The 25928-nt window shown below is 42.9% G+C and overlaps 1 protein-coding gene across 1 annotated transcript in view; it reads left to right on the forward strand.

Annotated features, from left to right (window-relative positions):
• LOC126163194 (cytochrome P450 9e2-like) overlaps positions 1–25928 on the forward strand; it is a 100581-nt gene that overhangs the window by 40523 nt on the left and 34130 nt on the right. The window contains exons 4-5 of the mRNA XM_049920147.1: positions 16926–17134; positions 17671–17863. Coding sequence (XP_049776104.1) covers positions 16926–17134; positions 17671–17863 — 402 coding nt within the window. The remainder of the gene's footprint in view (positions 1–16925; positions 17135–17670; positions 17864–25928) is intronic.

Raw genomic sequence — 25928 nt, forward strand, 5'->3', positions numbered from 1 at the left:
GAGAGACAAATTAATTTCCTAACTAATATCAGTGATCACTTGCCCAAATCTGCCCCTTTTTATGGCTACGCGATTGAATGTAAATAACGCGGAATGACTGACATCATCTACATACCAAACACTAGAAGATGATCTAGAGTAGTGTGCAACCTCAGTGGAAATAAAACTTACGTGATCACTGCTGTTTAGCCCTGCAGCCCTAACAAGCCGAAGCAATTAGCAATATCACCGTATGTACTGCGTCCGGTGCGTCGGAGTGACGGTTCTCGTATACGTCTGTGACGATGGAAGAACTTAAGCCACAAAATAAACTCTTTCAAACCCTAGGACGGCAGAAGGCGGTCCTCTGACTAATGTACTCTAATACTGTCTTATCCTCTCTGTGTTCTACGGACGACAAACGTGAACTCCCAGCCACAAGGACGGGGTTCAGATAACGCCTCTACGTGAGTGTAGACAGAGGACGTGCTCTCAATCACTGAACGCTGCGTACTCAACGACGACGCCCTACCCGGAGGCGAAGTCCAGAACCGTGTAAGTTCGCAGCAGTACAGTGCCTAACCGTTCTAACTACAAAATCTCCTGAGAGCAAAGACAGCAGGTCCGGCTGTACCAACAAAAGTTGATACTGAGCGACTGTCACACTCAGGCGCTCAGAACAGAAGACCTCTTCTCTCCACCACTGGCTTCCCAGCAAAATTCGGCTCCCTTCCCTCGTAACTATAGAGAGAAAATCATATTCTCGAAACAACGGCATATTCTCGCTCTCTACAGATTCTTCCGAACGCCGACGAACCATATTCAGTCTTTTCTCCTGCAGCGTGGAAGGTTTGCGAGGAAATACCTATATTCATACAATGGTACGCTTCTCGGAGAAAAAATCCTCGAAAATAACACATAGTGCGTGATTTCCAAGGTGACGACTCCTCGTTCCTCTCTGCTGCATCGAAGATTTTCAGAGCTTCCGAAGTATTATCCGGTTATCCTTCCGGCCTCTGTACAAATCCGGTCGGCCGCCGCTGTATTGTGTGTGCTTCAGCACTCAGGTGCCCCGATCGTCCATCTTGGCACTTCCTCCGTGAAGCAGGACCAACACACCGGTGCGGGCTTTTCCACCCAGGGCTTGAATTACGACAGCCGTTTCATTTCCACTGGCATTCTAACCTCTACTAGAACAATGTCCAGACACTCTGTGACCAAAATGATACTGAAACAGAGGATGACAGACTAAAAGCCGAAATACTAAATGTCTTTTTCCAAAGCTGTTTCACAGAGGAAGGCTGCACTGTAGTTCCTTCTCTAGATTGTCGCACAGATGACAAAATGGTAGATATTGAAATAGAGGTCAGAGGGATAGAGAAACCATTTAAATCGCTCAAAAGAGGAAAGGCCGCTGGACCTAGGATACCAGTTCGATTTTACACAGAGTACGCGAAGGAACTCGCCCCCCTTCTTGCAGCGGTGTACCGTAGGTCTCTAGAAGAGCGTAGCGTTCCAAAAGATTGGTAAAGGGCACAGGTCATCCCCGTTTTCAAGAGGGGACGTCGAACAGATGTGCGGAACTATAGACCTATATCTCTAACGTTGAACAGTTGTAGAATTTTGGAACACGTATTATGTTCGAGTATAATGACTTTTCTGGAGACTAGAAATCTACTCTGTAGGAATCAGCATGGGTTTCAAAAAAGACTGTCGTGTGAAACCCAGCTCGCGCTATTCGTCCACGAGACTCAGAGGGCCATAGACACGGGTTCACAGGTAGATGCCGTGTTTCTTGACTTCCCCAAGGCGTTCGATACAGTTCCCCACAGTCGTTTAATGAACAAAGTAAGAGCATATGGACTATCAGACCAATTGTGTGATTGGATTGAAGAGTTCCTAGGTAACAGAACGCAGCATGTCATTCTCAATGGAGAGAAGTCTTCCGAAGTAAGAGTGATTTCAGGTGTGCCGCAGTGTCATAGGACCGTTGCTATTCACAATATACATAAATGACCTTGTGGATGACATCGGAAGTTCACTGAGGCTTTTTGCAGATGATGCTGTGGTGTATCGAGAGGTTGTAACAATGGAAAATTGTACTGAAATGCAGGAGGATCTGCAGCGAATTGACGCATGATACAGGGAATGGCAATTGAATCTCAATGTAGACAAGTGTAATGTGCTGCGAACACATAGAAAGAAAGATCCTTTATCATTTAGCTACAATATAGCAGGTCAGCAACTGGAAGCAGTTAGTTCCATAAGTTATCTGCGAGTAGGCATTAAGAGTGATTTAAAATGGAATGATCATATAAAGTTGATCATCGGGAAACCAGATGCCAGACTGAGATTCATTGGAAGAATCCTAAGGAAATGCAATCCGAAAACAAAGGAAGTTGGTTACAGTACGCTTGTTCGCCCACTGCTTGAATACTGCTCAGCAGTGTGGGATCCGTACCCGATAGGGTTGATAGAAGAGATCCAACGGAGAGCAGCACGCTTCGTTACAGGATCATTTAGTAATCGCGAAAGCGTTACGCAGATGATAGATAAACTCCAGTAGAAGACTCTGCAAGAGAGACGCTCAGTAGCTCGGTATGGACTTCTGTTGAAGTTTCGAGAACATACCTTCACCGAGGAGTCAAGCAGTATATTGCTCCCTCCTACGTATACATCGCGAAGAGACCATGAGGATAAAATCAGAGAGATTAGAGCCCACATAGAAGCGTACCGACAAACCTTCTTTCCACGAACAATACGAGACTGGAATAGAAGGGAGAACCGATAGAGATACTCAAGGTACCCTCCGACACACACCGTCAGGTGGCTTGCGGAGAATGAATGTAGATGTAGATGCAGATGTAGAATAGGCAATCATTCATTACGCCGTTTTGCACTCCATCACCTTTCATGCAATAAGCGTAACAACTATTTACTGGGTGTTCGTGACAATGTCAGTCTTCTTTAAATATTCATATATACGATGTACAACCTATCAAATGATACCTAATTCCGATTATAAATCCCGGTAAAGTATGTAGATGAGTGCTTGTAAGCTGCGAAATTATAGCCACCTAACAACATTTGCACGGTCAATAGGCGAAAAAAAGGTTGTAATATAATATTTTCGTCTCTAAACAGGCGTCGAATGACGCTAAACTCGTCCCCCTCGGCTCACTCTCACGTTATTGGAGCGGGTCAACTTTGACAACTTCTATAAAAAAAAAAATTAAAAAAAAAAACCTGCTATTTTTACTGCGGATTCTGATTATCCGGGAAAAATTACGTAACTTTTGTGTGGAACAATTTTGTCGTTGCATGATGTATGGCACTGGAGTCGACACACATCAAAATGGATTACAAACCGTTGAAAAGTAATATGGGAATGTTCGATATGTCACCCATTGTCTGCGATACAGTGTGCACGATTTAGACAAGCGTACGTGCTGGACGGACGGCGAATATGAGTCCGTCGCCAGACTCTGGCTGCAGGTGCGACACCTCCTGGTGCACGGACGTAGTTCCATTCTCCAGACCGCGGCTGCCACCGTACCGCGAACGGCTTCGGGAAGCGGGGTGCCATTCACTTCACTCCAGACATTCGTACTGCAAACATCTCTTGCTACGTATGCAGCGATGTTGATGTCTGGAGTGAGCGGGTAGATATCATTTGCTTCAAATGGGCGTGCTGGAGAAGCTCGTCGATGGTATGCGAACGTGTTCTCTGAGAAGGAAGTTTCTTCTGCAACGACATTTCACAGAATTATCCAACTGTTTACTGCAACTGGAAGTGTTCAGCCCACACGAAGAATCCAACCACGGCCTGCAAAACGAAAATGCCGCAGTGGATGTTTTAGGTGTAACTGCTGGATATCCTGACGTTAGTTCGCGGCAAATCGCACGGATCGTGCGAATTTCGCGAAGTGTTCTGCGCGTACTGCACGAACACAAATGCCTCTCCTTATCACGTGTCGTTGCATCAAGCCGAACACGGAGCGCCTTTTGCAATTGGATACAACAGAAACTAGCAGCCAATTATGACCTTCATTCACGGGTAATTTTCTCTTACCAAATAACGTTCACGAATAGTGGTCACCTGAATCAACATAATATGCATAATTGGACCGTGCAGAATTCCCACCGGTGAAGACAAGTCAAGCTTCAAGGGCCCTGGAGTGTCAGTGTTTGTTGCGGTGTGTTAGGTAGCCGAATAATTGGCCCGTACTTCGTAGATGCTAATGTGAATGGTACATGGAAGATGTCTCACTTTAAACAAGAACGGATATGTGGTTTCACACAATGGCTGACCTGCACAGTATTCATGGATACCACGTAAAGTACTGAATCTACAGTATCCCGGTGGATGGACTGGACAAGGATGTCGTCATGAGGGGCCTGCACATTCACCCGGTTTGACACCTCCCGATTTTTACCTGCGCAGAAAGCTAAAAGAGAAATGTTACGTGAACGTACCAACAACCCTTACAAATATGCGGCAGCGAATTATGACTGAATGTGCAAACGTTAGCGAAGAGACAGTTAAAGACGAAGGAATTGTTTTTCAGAAATAGGGTTGCAGTGTGTATTGCAGCAAAAGGGCACCATTTCGAACATTTGCTTCAGTAAAACATGAAAATTTGTGAGATGCAGTGCCAACATCTCGCAATGATGAAATTGTTGAATACAAAAGTTATGTATTTTTTCGGATAGTTAGAATCCGCAATAAAAATTGGGGCTTCCTAATGTAGAGTTCAGAGTTGATTACCCTTCCATCCCCCTAGCGGTACGGTGGGAAGGAAGGGGGAGGCGTAGAGTGTAGTGTCATTGCACATCCCCCCTCTAGATGAAGTACAGTTGTTACAACCCTTTTTGTAGTCCGATGAGTGGTTTCCCATATATGTTCCAAAACGGTTTTAACCGCCCCACCCTGTATATCAACACCTCTGCTGACAGTTACGAAATCCCCACTCCAGGACTCACCAACATAGAGACTACTGCTATGGCGGTGGCAATTTTCCAAGGAGTTGTCACCTTTACAGCAGTCCATCGGCCACCAAGGGACGTAACTGCGTTGAAGGTGCGACGGCGATGCTGCAGTCACAAATAAAGCTGATTGTAACTGGCGGTGTTAGTGCGAAGAGTCGAACGTGGAACTCGCGCATCGCGAATATCAGAGGCCGATGCGTCCTCCGAGCCGTGGGAAGAATTCGGAGAGAAGTCTGTGGACCAGCAGAGCTGATAGTATATCCGAACTCGAGAGATGTTCCTGACGTCATCAAGATTGGGATAGCTGAAAGATGAAAGTGGTTCGTTGCTCTGCACGTCATATATACTCTCCGATCACCGGCTAGTTTCCTTCCGCCTAGTAATTGCGTCAATTTCAACATGAGCGGACTTCAGTATGAGAAATACAGATTGGCACCTATATCAACAGAGTGTTGCACGTCGCCTCGAGGATACCCAGCTATACGCCCAAGTCAGTGTCGATGATGCTGCACCGCTCTTCTAACAAGTGGTCTCTGTCGCGGTGCAGACAGCAACACCGACTCGACGTTGTACTGGGCGCGCTCCGCGACTGCTGCTTTCGGAGATACCACAAGTCACACGTGAACGTAACAGGCTCAGTCGGAAGAGTCACATAACCAGATACCTGGCCGCGAAGAGTCGGTTCAATCTGCTGCATCGACAAGTGAAAGCCGCCCCAATAAAGCTTCGCAGCGAGCGTTGGGAGGGTAAATAGGGCATGATGAAACCCCATGCCCAGCCTAGGGAAATGGATCGTCGCTTCACCAACGAACGTCCTCGATTTCCTCCTTTAGGTACACCGCAGGGCAAATATGCCGTGTGCCAAAGCCATAGCACTGGCTGATGTTCTCTAAAGTCATTTTCAGCCTCTTGAGCGATCAATCGGCCTTTCGCACGTGCAGCTTGTTGAAGACAGGTTTCAAATCTTCTTTGTCGATGACTTTTCCGAAGACGCTATTGGGCCAGCAACTGAGAAGGAGGTCATCTGCGACGTCTTCCTACTATCAAACCTCTTGGGTATGATAACATCGCGGACCGAGCTCTCAATTTACATTCAGCGGCGGCGATTACCTACGTCATGAAGTTGTTCTATGTCATCTTCACCCAGAAGAATTACCCTCAAGCCTGGAAACACGCGCTTATGGCGGGGCAGCATATCTCCCTTGCAAGACACCCTGCATATGGAGCAAGGCGGCGTATTACCTGATGAGCAATTTGGCTGCCGCCAGCAGCACTCAACTACTCAGTAGATGTTATCCGTAATTGAGGAGGCTACTCTAGCTTTTAAAAATAAAGTGTTTTTGGATGTGCCAAAGTTGTCTGACAGCGTCTGGCACCGTGACCTGCTGTATAAGCCTCTCACCAGTGTTTGTCCAACTCGTCCACAGTTATCTTGAGCACTGTACCTTCATCGTTCTTAATGGAGAAATGATGTCTACCGAATGGGACGTTAAGACTGGGGTACCACATAGCTCCGTTTTTAGGTGCGGTGACGTGAGTAGCTTACACAACAGACTTCCCAGATTCACTGAGAGTCATGAACGCCATGTACACTGACGACACACTCCCACGCACAGCAGGTGGCCGATTGTTGTGTGTCGCCAACTGCAAGATACTTTCCACCATGTTGAAGAATGAGCTGGGAACCGGAGGGTCAGTTTCAGTGTCGCCAAAAACCGAGCCATGCTCCTCACCAAGTGTTGTCTGCCAGCGGTCATCCGAATGAACGGACCAAATTCTTGAAGTACCTAGTGATCTTCTTAGAGCAGGAGATCACAAGGCAGGAGTAAATCAGTCACATGGACAAGCAAAGGACGCAGCGGGTCGGCGCGCCTCATCCACTGCTCAATGAGAGGTTTTCACCGTCAGTTAGTTGTGGGGTCTACATCTACAGAAAAAGCATTCGGCCAGTAATGAACCACGCCAGTGAAGTGTGAGGGAATGCAGCTCCTAGCCACATCAAGCCGCTACAAATTATCCGTGCAGGCTTTCTAAAATAAAAACGAAATGAAGTGATGGTCCTCCAACTACGTACCCTGTGACTCAGAGCTGAAATATTAAAAGTTTTGGCTGGTTTCGTTGTCTAGTGGATGGGATATGTAGTTGCCGCATTATGAGGCAAATACTGCTGAGTCTGCAGTATACAATATGAATATACACATGAATCGAACGGTCGAAGGTTCCCATCACTCGACAATTGCGAATTTCTAATGAAACATAGTAATTTATAAATGAAAGACTGCAATTGAATAAAATCTGCATGTACTATCTTAACGACTTTACATGATGAGTACTATAGCAGAAGTACCTTTTAGAATGCCGTTTATTACTGCAAAACACTTATTGGCGTCGATGGTCCAGCACTTAAATAAAATATAAGTTGAATTACAGGGAAACAATAGATTCTGAGTTTACGTAATTAGTTATGAACAACAACATAGCTCGTGAGATATTCACTTCTAAACACATACTACGTCTTCACTGCAGAAGCCACGGAAATCTCACAAGTGCCCAAGTCGGCACTACGAAATATTGCTGTCTCCCGCTACCACGGTGCAAAACTGCTCCACTCTCCAAGTCTTACCCGCACCTCCGTTGCGCCTTCCAGTCCAGCACTCTCTATATCCTGTGCAAGTCTCTTCCACGCCACTCAGTTCAGAACTGCCTCGTGTCCTCTGCAGAAACCATCCTACTCCCCCACTTCCATACAGTCTCTCCACGTGTCCTTTCTGGAACGATCGCTGTGATTGGCTAGAGCGCTCCCGCCCTGTCTCCAAGCCAACGCACGCTCACAAACACAATGAAACACATTCGAAATACCGGACTTGCTTTTAAATAACTTGAAATTAAATAAATATTCCTATGGCGGGATCATAAACATGCTCTACTACACATTATTAAATAAAGAAAAAATCAAATAAACATATATCAAAGGAATAGAAAGAAAAGGTAGGCCACTAGCTTAATGTCTCTCTGCTTTCTAAAACACAGTAAATATTTAACCAATTTCTTCATGAATAGTATATATCGGATATAAACAAAGACATAGATGAATAAATATATTTATAAGCACCGTTTTTTCGTGTAACTGTGGAGTACTTATGGCCTGACACAATTGATAGTAATCGGCCACTTTGACCTCCAATAACTCAAGTACTGTTCAAGTTACATGCCTGTAATTTATACTAATTTATGTTTACACTAATAGCTTTCTAAAGGCATGTCGATCGATGAAATCGGATGAACTGTTTAGATTTTGGAAATTCGTTGCTCAGTGTTACTTGTATAATTTATCGTCAGATACTAAACTTTAAACTAATAAAGATATCGAAAATCTGATTACACCATCAGAATAATCGTGCAGATAATGGTAATGTACATGTTTCTTTTTGAGGTATCATGATTCATCTGGCTACTATTAATTTCTTCACGAACTGTGAAATGTCTGCCATTAAAGTTCCACAAAGTCCCCCATCCTTGGCACTCCCGGTACGTCTCCTTCATCGACACAGCGTCACCGTGGAACTCGCAGCCACGTGCTCGGCCTGGACCACGCGCTGGGGCTGCCTACCCCTCTTGCTCCGGCTAACGTTCACCACCACGTGGTTGCTGCCGGGCCCCGGCTTGCCGAGCGGCCTGTGCGGCCACGCCAACTCCGAACTCGGAATACTTTCAGGGCGCCACAACTCGCCCGTTACCTCACATCCGGAACAAAATCCTGCGCCAAGTGTTCTGGTAGGGGAGGAGCTATTAAGGAGTGGTAAGGTGTCGAGCTAACATGAATTCAGACATCCTTTTAAACAAATTTATTAACGAACGATTCTTACTCAACAGTTATTAAAAAACATTGCCTGAGCCTTTATTTTTAAAGGATACCTATTACAAGGCTTACTCTTAATTAATAATATTTACACTGATCCAACATCACGGCTAAAATACTGGTGATACAGTAGTGCCAAATTTGAGCCCAAAGCAATTATAACATCAGTTAAATGTTTCAACTCAAGCTCAGTAACTATTTGTGATAAAAAGTTTATAATGCCTGACGCTATTTCCAAAATGCATGTAGTAACCGTTAAACAAATTTATAATAAGAAACTATCATCAATTCAAACCTAAAAACAGTTTTCAGGTAAATAGAGCTAATAAAGCACTTGAAATACGTAATAAATTACAGTGCGACCACGTTATCACAAGTTTTATCACGCCAGTTTTTCTCGTGCTTCAGTTTAAAATTTGCTCATTTACTGTACATGACTACCAAAGCATTTCAAACTAGTTTAGGTGCAAACTTCTTCAGATGAACACCAAATTAAGACGCGTGGATAGTTCAATTACAGAAGGTAATTACTTAACTCAAGAACAAATCTGCAGCATTAGAATTCATCCGCTGCTACCTCAGTGGGTTCAGAGAGCCGTAATCTTGCTATCTTGTTTCATTTAACACGTCAGTCTTTCGCGCACTTCCTGGCTATAGATTACACACATAACTCAATTGGCGTGGTAAGACCTGAATTAGAAATCAGTTACTACTGGCCCACATGTGGATACAAATAATTGGCCCCACCAGGGCAGACTCAATGGCAGCTTTGTAACATGAGTAGTAAAACCAAACAAATGACAAGTCACGAAATAGTAGAGCTAATAGCGCCCCACAAGAGCAGACTCAGTTACAATTTTGCAAGATGAACAACTAAAACACACAGATGGACAAGTACTCGATAATAAGGTTACTCAGCTTCATGTGGAGTTATCCAGTACTCGTGTGTCGATGCAATCAGGGCGCAGTGACAGTATAGTGAGGGCTGTACAGACCTCCAACCGTTGCTTTACCCGCCGATCTCTTTCGGGCAACAGGGGGATTGTGCAACTGAAACGTTCTTGCATGCAAAAGGGGAGCCCCTTTGCAAATTACAGCTTCGTAAACAACGGTTCCCAGCTATAACTGGGACTCGCCATCACTGCAGGTGCGGCCAGGCCGTCTTCTGGCTGCTCTCAGTACAGGACACAGCCCGCCACCTTGCTGGTGCCGCTGCTGACTTAGGACTTTTCGCTGCTCACCACACGCCGCCTCGCCGACCACACATGCACCACAAGCCTGTCTCGCAAAGAGATTCTGCACAACTAGCGATTCCGCCACAGAGGTAAAAACCAAACCTTGCAGAAGGTTTGGACGGACGGCACATATTCCATATTCCCTACGACTCTCCGGCACACTACCTGCTAGAGTTGGCTGGCGAACCCCGGGCCCTTGTTGGATGCCAACACGCGGCGAGAAGAGTCTACTCCGAGACCCGACTTCCCCAGAATCCACTTATTCGTCAACACGAGCGGCTTAACGACAACCACGAGCACTGCATGCTGCCATTGGCGCTACTCCGTCGGTAAGCAGCGCCCACCGAGCTCAGTTAACCTCAGATAAGACATGCACGCATGACGATACCGTGTATCACATATAAAGACTACAGTTGGCTAAGCCCCAGAGTTTATATTACGATAAGCTCGTTTTGGATTTACTGTCCCGACTCAAACAAGCATACCTACTTCCCTGTCTGCGACAACAAGTGGCTGTCGTATTCAGTCTACACGCTTACAACATACGCGCTGGTTACCCATTTGTTGCGACCTACGCTGCGGACTTGGACAATGTCTGGTTTTTGCCTTTTGCTGGGCTACAACGGACTTAGCTCTTTATTCAAGGCATTGCAGTATATCACGGTACTGCATAACCGCTTCCAGCCAAAAGCTAAAGTTTTGCCACAAACAGAACTTGTAACTAGTGTTTTTGTTTAAAAAAAAAAAAAAGGGATCGAGCAAGGCGGTGCAATGGTTACGACACTGGACCTGGACTCGGGAGGACGAAGGTTCACATACGCGTCCGGTAATCCAGATTTTGGTTTCCCATGATCGCCGTAAATCGTTCGAAGTAATTGGTGGGATGGTTCTTTTGAAAAAGCGGCACAGACGAATTCCTCGAGATGTATTCGTAATCTGAGCTTGTGTTCCATCTCTAATAACCTTGCTGTCGATGATTCGTCGAACTCTTATCTTCGTTTACATCTTCAAATACGAGGAACGAAAGCGCCTTTCTAACATTAATCCTCCGTATTTCTATTTCGCTAAGAACGCTCGTTTCCTGCTGACTGAACTACGCGAGAATTATATGCTTCAGAAAGACTGTCAAGTTCCTCGTATTTGAAGAAGTAAACGAAGATAAGAGTTTGACGAATCATCGAAAGCAAGGTTATTAGAGATGGAACACAAGCTCCTGTCTTTTCCCTGGATCACATATTTGTTTTCATGTATCTCCTGGTAAATCTTAACAATAATATCTCCATGTTCAATTTGTCAGTCTTCGATTTTCGTATGCTTTTCACATTAAACGTCCAAATCTCAATGCTACAATTCCATGGTAATACACACAGGAATCTTAAAACTCTATTTGGTTTTTACTATTCTGTTTCTTTCTGTTTCTTACCTATCTGTCGTTGTCATCAACTAGTATTATGACTTCGTTTCCTATACGATTTTCTTTTCGATGCGTTGCTTACACATTAATTTACTTAAACTGACTTTCAGACCGCCTTCAAAGCTTACTTTCCTTTTCTCTCTTCCATTCGTTGTCGAAATTTATCTGCGTTAGATGCAATCAGTACAACACCATTAGCAAAACGATACTGGTTCAAACATATTCCGCAGAGATTATATAGATAAATAAACATTGCTTTTGCTGGAATGATGTGTATGTTGTTTTATTTATTTATTTATTTAGTCACTGTTTGCTTAGCCTGACCAGACTGAGACCTTAAGGTCGCCTCTTACCGCTGACCAGGGACAACACATCAGGAAACGTTACACAACAGTCACAACAATAATAATTTGCATTATGACTGTCACGAGTGATAAAATACCAGAGGTTATAGGGTTCAGAAAAGACCCTTTTTTAGGGTAGTGAGGACAGAAAGAAACCAAATTTTAAGAGAGGTTAGGACTGAGACAAACCTTCAGTTCGAGAAAGAAACGAAAAAAACAATTATAGCTTATTACATCAGCATAAACAGCCATTGGTTAAGAATTTTCAACAGTCATCAGATTTTTAACTCTACCCAAATTTAACCCAGTCAATGTGAAATGTCAGCTACCTTTATTGCATCAAAATATTCGAGGACTGAGAAATAAAATTAATTAATGAATTGTCTGCATAGATGAATTAGAGTGTTCAAACCCAGTTGACATAATCTGCCTCTCTGAACATCATGTGACCACTAGTATACAACTTTTAAGTGTTACAGTGTTTAGGTTAGCATCTTACTTTTGTACATCAGAAATGGAGAAAGGAGGAGTTGCCACGTTCATCAGGAAGTGTAATAAATTTAAGAACATAGACATTCATAAATTTTGCCTAGAACAGCATATGGAAGCATGAGCAACAGAAGTAGAATTTCACAAAAAATCCTTCATAATATTAAGTGTATATCGAGCACCTGCAGGTAACTTTAATCTGTTTGTAAACCACCTTGAAGCTGTACTGGCCCATTTAACAACCAAAAACGAAGAAATAGTGGTTGCTGGTGATTTCAGTGTAGATTTCCTTAAAGACTCTCCCAATAAGAACTTATTTGAATTAGTAACACTATCATTCAACTTAATTCCCTAAATAAAGTTCCCCATTAGGGTAGCCAATTGCTCACAAACAGCCACTGATAATATCTTTATAGAAAAATCCAATGAACAAAATTATATTACAGAACTAATAGTCAATGGCCTCTCAGATCATGACATGCAGTTCCTTCTGTTAAATGTTAACACTGAACAGGATATAAAATCTGTTAAATCTGAGCTTACGAGGGTAATCAATAAACCAAAAATTGATTATTTTAGGACACTCCTCAGAGACATTGACTGGACTGATGTTTACAGTGCTCATGGCATGAATGAAAAATATAACACATTTGCTAATAAAGTACTTACCTTATTCGAACACTGTTTTCCCCAAAAACTAACCAAGGTTAGAAGAAAGACTACAAAGAAGCCATGAATTTCTGAAGGAATACAGGTATCTTTTAAAACAAAAAGAAAACTTTATCTGTCAATCCGAAACAGTTCCGAAGTTGATGCTATAGCACATTACAAGAAATACTCGAAAATATTAAAGACTGTAATACGGACATCAAAGCAAATATATTACAAGGAAAAGATAGACATATCAGATAATAAAATAAAGACAATATGGGATATAGTGAAGGAGGAAAACCAGATGTGAAGAGGGACAAATAGCATTAAGAGTAAATGATACATTGGAGACAGATGTGTATAGTGTTCCAGAACTTTTTAACAAACATTTCATAACTGTTACTGAAAAGATGGAGTTGTCAGATTCTGTAGATGCTGCTATGGAATACCTCAGGCTAGACATTTCAAGTAACTTTCATAATATGAATTTGACCCTCACTACCCCGGCAGAAATAATGTCCATCATAAAATCTTTAAAATCAAAAACATCTAGTGGGTATGATGAAATATCAACAAAGTTAATTAAAGAATGTAATTCTGAGTTAAGTAACATATTAAGCTATCTGTGTAACCAGTCGTTAATCAGTGGAATATTTCCTGAATGGTTAAAATATGCTGATGTTAAGCCACTGCTTAAGAAGGGAGATAAAGAAATAGCATCAAATTTCCGTCCAATTTCACTTTTGCCAGCATTCTCAAAAATTTTAGAAAAAGTAATGTACAATCCGCTTTATAACCATCTTATCTCAAATAACATATTGTCAAAGTCACAATTCGGATTTCTAAAGGGTTCTGATATTGAGAAGGCTATCTACACTTACAGTGAAAATGTGATTAATTCATTAGATAAAAAATTGCAGGCAACTGGTATATTTTGTGATCTGTTAAAGGCATTTGCTTGTGCAGATCACAATATCCTTTTAAGTAAATTAGAATGTTATAGTGTAACAGGAAATGCTGCAAAATGGTTCAAATCTTATATCTCTGACAGGAAACAAAGGGTGTTATTAGGAAAGAGACATGTATCAAGCTATCTGGCATCATCCAACTGGGTACTAATTACGTGTGGGGTCCCACAAGGTTCCATTTTAGGGCCCTTATTTTTTATTGTTTATATCAATGACCTTTTACCAGTAACATTACCAGATGCCAAGTTCGTTTTGTTTGCTGGTGATAAAAACATTGCAATAAGTAGCAAATCAAGTGTAGTCTTAGAAAGATCAGGTAATAAAATATTTATGGACATTAATCACTGGTTCCTAGCCAATTCCTTGTCACTAAACTTTGAAAAAAACACACTACATGCAGTTCAGAACTTGTAAGGGGTGTCCCACCAGTTTATGCCTAACATATGATGACAAGCAGATAGAAGAAGAGCACAGTGTTAAATTCTTGGGATTACAGCTTGATAATAAAATCATCTGGGAGGAGCACACCCCAGAACTGCTGCAGCGTCTTAACAATTCTCTATTTGAAATGCGAATTGTAGACATGGGGAATATAAAAAAGAAAAAGCTGGCATACTATGCTTGCTTTCATTCCATAATGTCATATGGGACTATTTTTTGGGGTAATTCATCAAGCCAAGCTAAAGTTTTCCAGACACAAAAACGTGCAGCAAGAGTTATATGTGGTGTGAACTCAAGAACATCCTGCAGAAGCCTGTTTAGGGGACTAGGGATACTAACTACTGCTTCCCAATATATTTATTCTTTAATGAAATTTGTCATTAAAAATATATCACTTTTTCAACCCAACAGCTCGATTCATGGAATCAATACTAGACATAAGAATAGTATTTACAAGGAATTAAGTCACTTAGTTTTGTACAAAAAGGTGTGCATTATTCAGGAACACACATTTTCAGTAACTTGCCAGCAGCCATGAAAAGCTTAACAAGAAACGAAATTAAGTTTAAGAGAAGCCTAAAGGATTTATTGGTGGCCAACTCCTTCTACTCCATTGATGAATTTCTCAGTAGAACCAACTGATTTGTGTGTGTATGTATATAAGTACAACATAACTTCTGCACAATTTCAGTGCAGTACTGTGTTCATTGCAAATAAGTGTGTGTGTGTGTGTGTGTGTGTGTGTGTGTGTGTGTGTGTGTGTGTGTAAGTAAAATCTAATTTCAGCACCATTTCAGTGCAGTAATATGTTCATTGTAAATAAGTATTATAGTAGTTGTATTACACATTTATTACCTTATAAATAAATAAATAAAACTTTTTTATTTTAAATTCAGTGCTTTAGTATTTATAAAATGATTCTTTCATATAGTGTTCATTAAAAATGACGATCACTCCGCTTGGGACCTGTGGAATGGTACATCAGCTTATTTATTTGAGTTGTAAATATTTGTCATGTATCGTTGTTTTTCTGACATGTTCTACATGCTGGAGGATCTCCTGACTATGGATCAATTGGAGTGAAAGTAAATCTGATATAATCTAATCTGAAAAAATAATAATAATTAGCAGTAGTAATATTATTATTATTATGATAAAATGTAGGCATTAAGAGCGATGCTGCTTTTTTTAGCACTTTTGAAACCTTGTTTAGTATTAGAAGAAGTGAAAGGGATGACTGTAATGATAGTGACAATGACTATTGGGAAGTAAGATAATCTCAGTAGAGAACTCAGTAGACTAGCAGAGAGAAAAGTGGTGGGGATGGGAGCATTGATTGAGCTGCAAGAAGAGATAGCTATTGTGATACATGGTGGGTCATTAGCTGTCTTGAAAGATTTCCACTTCTCTCATATTATGAGGACGATTGTTCGAAATTCGGGTTCCTGGGACAGAAAATTTTTAGAGGACATAGCAGTGTTGTGTAGTGTTACAGACAGGATATTATTTTGTTGACAGCGAGTGTTTCAAATAAGTCGTTCAGACAGTAACGTAAGGGGTAAAGATAAATAGGAAGGAGCCCAATAATTGAGTGGACGACATAGCAAACGCAGCGTGTGAGAATATCTACGTTTACCGGTAAGTAGTAATAATAACGGTTCATAGGCAGGAGTGATATGGTCGAGATAGTGTAGATCACAAAAATATCGCACACAAGCGTTCATCGCCAATTGCAGCGACATGAGCTCTCATACGGAAGTCCTTGGAGAATAGGATCATCATGATCAAGGATGCCGAGTATTAGAGACTTTACAAGTTTCTGTTTTAAGCTGAAAAGCAAATACTTTGTTATATTTATGAAGGGAATGAAGTGATGCTGACACCTTCTTTCCAACTGCAGTTGTGTGTTCAGCCCTGTCTAAGTGATGGTTCAGAATTATCCCCAAATTCTTTTCAGAAAAAGAAACTCGTATTTCTGTGCTGTTTCGGATTAAGTGTGGAACAGATTCTTGGAGTCTTTCTGAGTGACTAAGACTGCTTGCGTTTTAGATGGTTACACTCATGTTCTGCACCCCTTCTTATGAAGCAAGTAAGTAAGCATTTACGTTCTGGACAGCTGTGCTCAGATTTGTTGATTTTGCACTTAGGTATAACGGAGGGTCGTCAACGTATAAATGTTATTTGCAATAGGACATAATAGTCGACACATTTTTGTCACACTTGGAGGTATAATCTGTTTATTATATAAAGGGGATTAACCTTTTTCCTACTGTGTTTTGTTCCCTCGACAATAAAAGGGCAGCCATGGTCGCGTGATCTCCTCCACTACGTCTCGACGCTTGTGAAATACCAGGAACATTTGACGGGAAAATTCACACTTAACGATTCTTACCCCTTTTCTTCAATTATCTATAATAAGTTTTCGTATTATCTTAACCTATAATTTCATTCGACACTGTCAAATCAGACCTGGGACTCAGTCGCAAATTACGGCATCCAGCTAACTACATAAATTAAGAAAGAAAGGTAGTGATTCGGTATGTAATTATGTTGCAGTTCCTTCTGGAGAAAATCGGGTATTGACACTGGAGATGAAGGACCTGTTCACACGCGTGACCAATGATGTCATTGCGACGACTGCATTTGGAGTAAAGGTGGACTCCTTGGCAGAACCAAACAACACATTCTACACAACGGGCCGTGAGCTGACAACAATCAAATCGGGAACGGTAATTGGATACATGCTAGTGCCAAGGCTTATGCAGGTATGTTATGCACATTAAGTTGTTACTAATTTAATTGTATGTGACTACTTGTATTCCTTGTGGTTGTATTTATTTATTTTCTGTATATGCAGACTGAAGCGACGAATAAGAATCTGTACCGAGGCCAGTATTCATACCCGGGGCCCCTGTTGGCTAGACAGATGCGCTAACCTTTACATCACTCTTACATCTGTTCTTGGGTCTTGTCCGATGTTAAGGTGTTATTCCTGTACTGTTAGAGAGTCTCTGCAATGGTTTTCTAGCTTAGTGGAGAATACCAAGTGGGCTGAGACGTGACTGGGAAGTTGGACTGAGGAGACAGACGTGCTGCAGTTGTCCGTGCAGTGTTGTGAAGCCACTGTGCCAGGGCGGTGTAGTGGTTAGCGCATCTGCCTAGCCAGCAGGAGATCAGATCCCAGCCTTGATACAAGTTTTTCATTCTTCGTTTCAGTCTGCATGTAATGTTTGAGACTTGAAAAGGTCTCTAGAACGGTATTGTTTCATATGATCTATTTACTTATTTTTGCGTGGGACAGTTAATAGGTGCACAGTTCGTCAACATGAAAGCAGTGGAGTTCTTCAGGACCATGTTGACCGAGACTATTAAAACGCGAGAGCAGCAGGGGATCGTGCGCCACGACATGGTCCACCTCATGATGCAGGCGCGCCGCGGAGAACTGGCGCCAGAGGAAGGGGAGGCGAGTGGCGCCACCGACGGCAAAAGACGGCGTGAGTAGAGAGTTCCAGCGTCCTTGTCACTTCCTTACACACCTGCCTGATCTCGACGAATTGATGTTACCTCTTCGAAAGAAATTTAAGCTTGTTCGAAGCACACAAAGCCATTTTGCGCTAGTTAGAAATTAGTACTAAGTGCATAGACATTAGTTTGAACCTGAACGTTGCGACTAAGATTCTGTGGTCTTTGTGTAAGTGATTAGTACTAAGTGCATAGACATTAGTTTGAACCTGAATGTTGTGACAGACATTCGTTGGCGTTTGTGTAGGTGATACATACAGATCTTAATTTCATGTTTCAGGGAACACTTCCATGTTGCCTCACGTAACTATCAAACAAGTCCGTTTAAGCATTATGTTTAATGATTTGTTTGGGTGTTTCTTTACGTTCTGGACATATAAGGATTACTAAATCCATAATGGCCTAAAGACCGTGCTGAAATACAAAGCAGTCAGAAACAGCCCAATTCTTTGCACGTTTGTTGTCTTTAGAAAGGCATACAACCCAATTGACAGACATGCACTTTTTGGTATTCTAGAAGAACAAGGGTTAGATCCAAACACCCTTAACCTCGTCAAAGAAACACTGACAGATACTACCTCCAAGGTGAAATTCACGGTTGAAATATCCGAGCCCATCTTGATCGAAACTGCCGTCCGACAAGGTGACGGTGTGTCTCCTCTCTTATTCAGCCTTGCCTTGAACAAGGTCATCCGCGAATGGGAAAAGGAATTGAAGAATAAAAACTGCTGGAAACCTATACAAATGGGGCGAGTCAAGGATGACATCAGAATTTAATTTTGCAGCTGGCCAGTTCTACGTGACGATGCTTTGCTGAGAGTATTTATAAGTTTTGACGATGCCATTACGGCTTTATCACATTAGCACATGGTGAAGAACAGATCTGAAGATGGTCATTACTGACTGAAACCGGTCATCGTCAAAAGGACTTTATACTGTGATCAAAGACTGAAAAAAAAACCATTTTTAAGAATATCATGTTTAGCTTTTGCTGACAACTTAGCTTACTAGTGGATTATGAGCTAATAGCAATTGAACAGGTTGAAACCCTTCAGGAATGGGCAGAGAAAGTTGCTCTGCAAATATTTTTCCTAACATCTGAGTCCATCAGCTCAAAAACTGACACCCAAAACTTGACTACAAAATATGGTCATATCAATAGAGTCTCATATTTTAAATGCTTAGGTGAAGTCCTTGAACTTATGGGGCGAGAGAATTTAGCACAAAACATTCGCCTCCAATAACTAAAGAGAGCCTATGGAAAAATCTTCAAGGTGTACTATAGAAAAATGCTTGTCCAAAAACACTAAAATTAGGCACCATAATACAGTATTAAAACCTGAAGTCCTGTATGCCAGAGAAACACAGATAGTCCACATAAAAGGTTACCCAAAAAAACAAAGTAACAAAAGAAAAAACACTAAGATACTAGGGAAAAAGCAAACAGAAGAGACCTATAGATTACAATCTCGACAAACTACTGAGAAATTGTCCAACCTTGCAGCAGACATTAGAAAAAGGCGATTAAAATTTTATGGGCACGTCCCCAGGCTTCCGAAAACAAGACTTATGCACAAAATTCTTAAATACATAGAAGGATATAAAATTATACCCTGGATACAAGAGGTCAAAAAGGACCTACAAAAAGCTCAGATAAATTATTCAGATATTTTGGACAGAAAGGTATTTAAGCAGAAAGCTGACAGATGGGAAGTTAAGTCAGAGAACGAAGCTCCAAAGAAAGCAGCAACATAATGGACAGAGGAAAGGAAGAGAGCCCATGCAGAAAAAATGAAAGTAGTGTAGAAGAAAAGGAAAAAGAATCAAGAAGCTTTGCGTTATCCAACAGGATCTAATCACACATAATAATAATAATAATAATGGCCTAAAATCGATCACAAAAATGATCGCCCATCGTACCATCAGAGGAAGAATTGTAAGCTGACCTAAGAACTAAATATGTCAATATCCTACCAGTAGAACCTCCGATTCTTTAAAGACGTGAACTTCTACGTATAAAACAGCTTCAAAATTCTAATTGCTTTACAAATAAGTTGATGTGTTCAATAATTGACATTAAGCATGTAAGCGAGGATAGGTTCAGAAAAGATTTGAAATTATGATTAGCGTTTGTTGAAAATCGCTAAGTCTTCCCATCCTCAAATACTTGATAAATACAGTTTGGGTAATTTGCACCTATGAGCTACGTTGCCTAGAGACAGACGTACAGTTTCCAACTGTAATATTTGTATACTTTGTCTAACCTACAACATAATGTTATACTTCTTAATGAGTAGATGACGACTACATTTTAAATTTTTAAATTCGGTCAATAATTGTACGAAATTTTGTCCTTGGAATCTACACGTATGCAAACTGCAACTGGGGGACTGCGAAACATGAAACAAGCTCCATAAACTGCGAACCATGAACCATGAACCGATTTAATCGGTTAGTAATATACGATGGCGGGCTGGAAAATAATCCCTCCGCATTTCTTAATGTGGAAACTTTGAAAGGTTTTTTAAATAAAACAATGGTTATTAACATCGTATATCTTTATTCTTCATGTCTACATATTTATTTCTCAACACACTCACCTTGGCCACGAACACATTTCTTCCAGCGGGACCAGTATGTTGATACCGTCACCGTGGGATGTCTGACTTTGTTGACGGAGCCGCAACCTGTCTTCTGCTTGTACCACTTGATTACTATCGAAGTGAAGGAAGTTCTCGAAGGCGTTCTTTAAGTTTTGGAAACAGATAAAAATCGGATGCGGCCAAGCCGGGGCTGTAGGAGGGATGGTCGATGACAAGTGAACCCACGTGACCTCAACGCACTGGATTGTAGCAAATGTCGCAGCGCTCGTGTGTGGTCCAGCATTGTCATGCTGAAGGAGGCGTGCTACTTGTGTTGACGAGCTCTTCAGATTCAAAACTCGATTACAACATGCTGTTTCCTACTTACTGACATACACTCCTGGAAATGGAAAAAAGAACACATTGACACCAGTGTGTCAGACCCACCATACTTGCTCCAGACACTGCCAGAGGGCTGTACAAGCAATGATCACACGCACGGCACAGCGGACACACCAGGAACCGCGGTGTTGGCCGTCGAATGGCGCTAGCTGCGCAGCATTTGTGCACCGCCGCCGTCAGTGTCAGCCAGTTTGCCGTGGCATACGGAGCTCCATCGCAGTCTTTAACACTCGTTGCATGCCGCGACAGCGTGGACGTGAACCGTATGTGCAGTTGACGGACTTTGAGCGAGGGCGTATAGTGGGCATGCGGGAGGCCGGGTGGACGTACCGCCGAATTGCTCAACACGTGGGGCGTGAGGTCTCCACAGTACATCGATGTTGTCGCCAGTGGTCGGCGGAAGGTGCACGTGCCCGTCGACCTGGGACCGGACCGCAGCGACGCACGGATGCACGCCAAGACCGTAGGATCCTAAGCAGTGCCGTAGGGGACCGCACCGCCACTTCCCAGCAAATTAGTGACACTGTTGCTCCTGGGGTATCGGCGAGGACCATTCGCAACCGTCTCCATGAAGCTGGGCTACGGTCCCGCACACCGTTAGGCCGTCTTCCGCTCACGCCCCAACATCGTGCAGCCCGCCTCCAGTGGTGTCGCGACAGGCGTGAATGGAGGGACGAATGGAGACGTGTCGTCTTCAGCGATGAGAGTCGCTTCTGCCTTGGTGCCAATGATGGTCGTATGCGTGTTTGGCGCCGTGCAGGTGAGCGCCACAATCAGGACTGCATACGACCGAGGCACACAGGGCCAACACCCGGCTTCATGGTGTGGGGAGCGATCTCCTACACTGGCCGTACACCACTGGTCATCGTCGAGGGGACACTGAATAGTGCACGGTACATCCAAACCGTCATCGAACCCATCGTTCTACCATTCCTAGACCGGCAAGGGAACTTGCTGTTCCAACAGGACAATGCACGTCCGCATGTATCCCGTGCCACCCAACGTGCTCTAGAAGGTGTAAGTCAACTACCCTGGCCAGCAACATCTCCGGATCTGTCCCCCATTGAGCATGTTTGGGACTGGATGAAGCGTCGTCTCACGCGGTCTGCACGTCCAGCACGAACGCTGGTCCAACTGAGGCGCCAGGTGGAAATGGCATGGCAAGCCGTTCCACAGGACTACATCCAGCATCTCTACGATCGTCTCCATGGGAGAATAGCAGCCTGCATTGCTGCGAAAGGTGGATATACACTGTACTAGTGCCGACATTGTGCATGCTCTGTTGCCTGTGTCTATGTGTCTGTGGTTCTGTCAGTGTGATCATGTGATGTATCTGACCCCAGGAATGTGTCAATAAAGTTTCCCCTTCCTGGGACAATGAATTCACGGTGTTCTTATTTCAATTTCCAGGAGTGTAGTTACTTTATACACCGCCGTGTTATACATTACAATTTGGAGCCATAAATATGTAGACATTAACAATGAAGATGTGGAATGTTAATAACGTTTGTTTTGTTTGTACTGTTCTCGGGTCTCCGGCTGGGTGCAGTCGTTTTCAAAGCACGATACTTCGACAGCGTACCTTGCCGTCATCTTCAGACCTGCAGACTAAGCGTCTCTGCTGAATTCCTCCCCTTTATACTCTGATCTCTCCCCACCCCTTTCCCCGCGTCATGCCGCACGCGGCGCTGCGTGGAGTGGCGGTGGGGAGGGGCGGGCTGCTGGCTGATGGATGCGAACTGTGGACCATCAGATGTCCTGTGGCCTTCGACGGACCTGGAAGTCGCTTTGGGTTGACGTTGTTGCCCTGTGGTGTCCCCTGTCACCAGTGGTAGCAAACTTGTTTATGCAGGACTTCGAAGAGAAAGGACTGGAAACTTCAGCTTTTACAGATATGTTGATGACAGATTTGTGATATGGCTGCATGGAAGAGAAAAACTTCAAGAGTTTCTTCAACATCTGAATTCTCTGCATCCTAACATCAAATTCACCATGGAGATGGAAGAGAATGGTGAACTCCCTTTTCTGGACGTCCTAGTCAAGCGCAAGGCGGATAGCACTTGGGGACACAGTGTATACAGGAAAGAAACCCACACTGGTCTGTATCTCCACGCTACCAGCTGCCATCATCCTTCACAGCCTGAGGGTGTACTGCGAACACTGGTTCACAGGGCCCGCGAAAATATCGGATGAGGAAAGCCTACAAGGAGAATTTAACCACCTTAAGGACGTTTTCAAGAAGAACGGATATAACGAGAGTCAAATTGTATGTGCTTCCAGGCAGAATGCAGAATCCCAGCAAAGAGAGAACGAAGAGGACGAGAAGATAATGGCGTACCTGCCTTATGCCTGCAAAGTATCCAACAAAATCGGCAGAATTCTGGCTCGGTGTAACATCAAATGTGTCTTCCGCCCACCTACGAAAACGCGTGCCCTGCTAGGTACAGTAAAGGATGACATGGGGCTCCGCAAACCGGGTGTTTAACGTATTCCGTGTAAATGTGGTAAGGCATACATCGGGCAAACTGTACCGACAATCGAAGAAAGATGCCAGGAACACAGAAGGCACACTGAACTGAAGCAGCCTACAAAATCTGCGGTTGCGGAGCATTACATGGGTACTGGAGAACTATGGAGTACGCGAAGACGGAAGTTTTACGGCAGGCCTTGTCTTTTTTGGGACTGTGTTCTGAAGGAGGCGATTGAAATACTTGTAGCTGATGGGCTGATCAACAGAGACGCCGGGTTCAACCTCATCAAAGCCTGGGACCCAGCACTCGGCCAACTAAAAGCACAGCGCCGACCCAAAGCGACTTCCGCGCCCGACGAAGGCCGCAGGACATCTGAAGGTCCACAGTTCGCATCCAGCAGCCAGCAGCCCGCCCCTACCCACCACCACTCCACGCAGCGCCGCGTGCGGCATGACGCGGGGGATGGGGTGTGGAGCGATCAGAGTATAAAGGGGAGGAGATTCAGCAGAGACGCTCAGTCTGCAGGTATCACCTGAAGATGACGGCAAGGTACGCTGTCGAAATATCGTGGTTTGAAAACGACTGCACCCGGCTGGAGACCCGAGAACAGTGCAAACAGTTAATTCGCCGGGTAATCCTAAGATCACACAACGTTTGTTTTATTTAGAAACTGTAACAGTTCTCATAGCACGTTCTCGTAGATGCTTCACACACTAGTAATGGGTACTCGTAACAGAGCGTACGTAAACCTAGCATCATTGTAGGATATGTTCTGAGTTCAAATATTCTGATGCATCAGGCTTTCATGAAGACAGCCATGGGTTCTGGAGACACTGATCATGCCAGACTCTAGTCGTGCTGTTCGTACATCGTAAGCTCAGTGCTATGACCAAAGGAAACATGACTGAACGATATTTCTTGCCTTCATAAAATTTCATGGTCCAGTACATTAACAACTTCTAAATAAATAGAGTTCCTGTGGGACATCTGACCGGGTTTGTGACTGGATGGACGCAGCATGATATCCTTCGACATTGACGTAGTATCCAAATTTTATATTCATGTTGCACACTGATGGTTCTGCGGGCAGTATCAGTTGCAATCAGGCTTTTCACATGTGATGCAGTTATCTATGAGGAAATTGCATGCTGTACCATAACCAGTAATACCCAGGTAGTTCTCTAAGAAAATCTGCCTGGTGCAAAGAGAGACATGGGGAGATTCCGGTCGAGACCGATGAAAACATGGAACTGTTTTTACATAATTTGCGTCGAAGTGTATACATTATGCCTGCAAAAGAAATTTTTTGTCGTGAAAGTATTCTACAAGTTACAGGAAGTTGAACGAAACCGCGCACCGAGCAAAATATTGGCAGCTGCAAGTGTTCGATGAATTAGTTCAATTTTTGTCCAATGAATATTTCCTTAAAAGATGCACCGGTATCAGTACGCCATATGTCAACAAGAGCTTCAGTGCGTGCATTTGGAAACTTGTACCGAAACATTCTACCATGGGGCAGAAGCTGTTCACATAGCAGCATATATAACTGGAGCTATATTCAGCGATGGTTATTCACCTATGCTTAAGACCACGAACGTTTTAGGAATCTCATAGGGACGGAGTGTAAAAACTTCGCGGAGTTCTCTGAGGAAACGCGCGGCAGTCGCGGAGCAAGGAATGCCTCACTTTGTTCAAATAGCTCGGACTGAAACGAATACAGCACCAAATTCAGCATCAGAGCATGTTTGACGAAGAAGATGACTCTATGGCCTTGGTATTGCAGATTCACCATGATTTTTGAAACAACTTTTTTTTGTTACTCTCAAATTTAAACGCATTTTTCTCGAAACAACACTTCTTGATGCGAAGCATTCTAGAGCCCCAACACATTAATCGATTCATTTCACTTCTTTAACTAAAGATAATTAAATTTAGGAGTTATGGCGTGAGCATTTTCTATTCGAATTTTAAATATTTTTTATACATTTCAATTAAAAAAAAAAAAAAAAAACATGCCAAGAAACTTATGTGTTTCTCAAATAGCTACAATCCCATCGCGATGGCCCCGCAGATTCATTCTAATGTAAGAAGTTTCTATTTTATAGGTTTCAAAAATAGCCTCGAGTCTATACAATGCTTCTCGTGAACCAGGCTGTTCAGCTATCATTTCTAATTTGTTATAAGATAAAAAAATTATAAAAGGATGCATGTATGATAATTTCGATAAAAATAAAGCTTGTATAAAAAACGAATTCTAAACTTCACCCAACATCTCCTTAACACTGACGTATATAAAGTTGTGCAGTTCTAGAAACGTATCGCATAAATGGAATATTCATGGTTTAAGGAATTAATGGCTCACAGCTGGAGTGAGACAAGTCACACAGACATTTGGGGAAACAGTTGTTGTACTTAGACTCATTGTTAACATTTTCAAATTCGGATGCATTTGGTGACTACATTTGTAATTAAGATGCAAATAAAATGGTTAATTATTTGGACACTTTATCAGAATATTTATTCGTTCATAAAGTACAAGCTACCTAGCATTATTATGTCATCAAACATTGATGCGTAGAAAG

This window comes from Schistocerca cancellata, chromosome 2, assembly GCF_023864275.1.
Source record: "Schistocerca cancellata isolate TAMUIC-IGC-003103 chromosome 2, iqSchCanc2.1, whole genome shotgun sequence".
Classification (NCBI taxonomy): domain Eukaryota; kingdom Metazoa; phylum Arthropoda; class Insecta; order Orthoptera; family Acrididae; genus Schistocerca; species Schistocerca cancellata.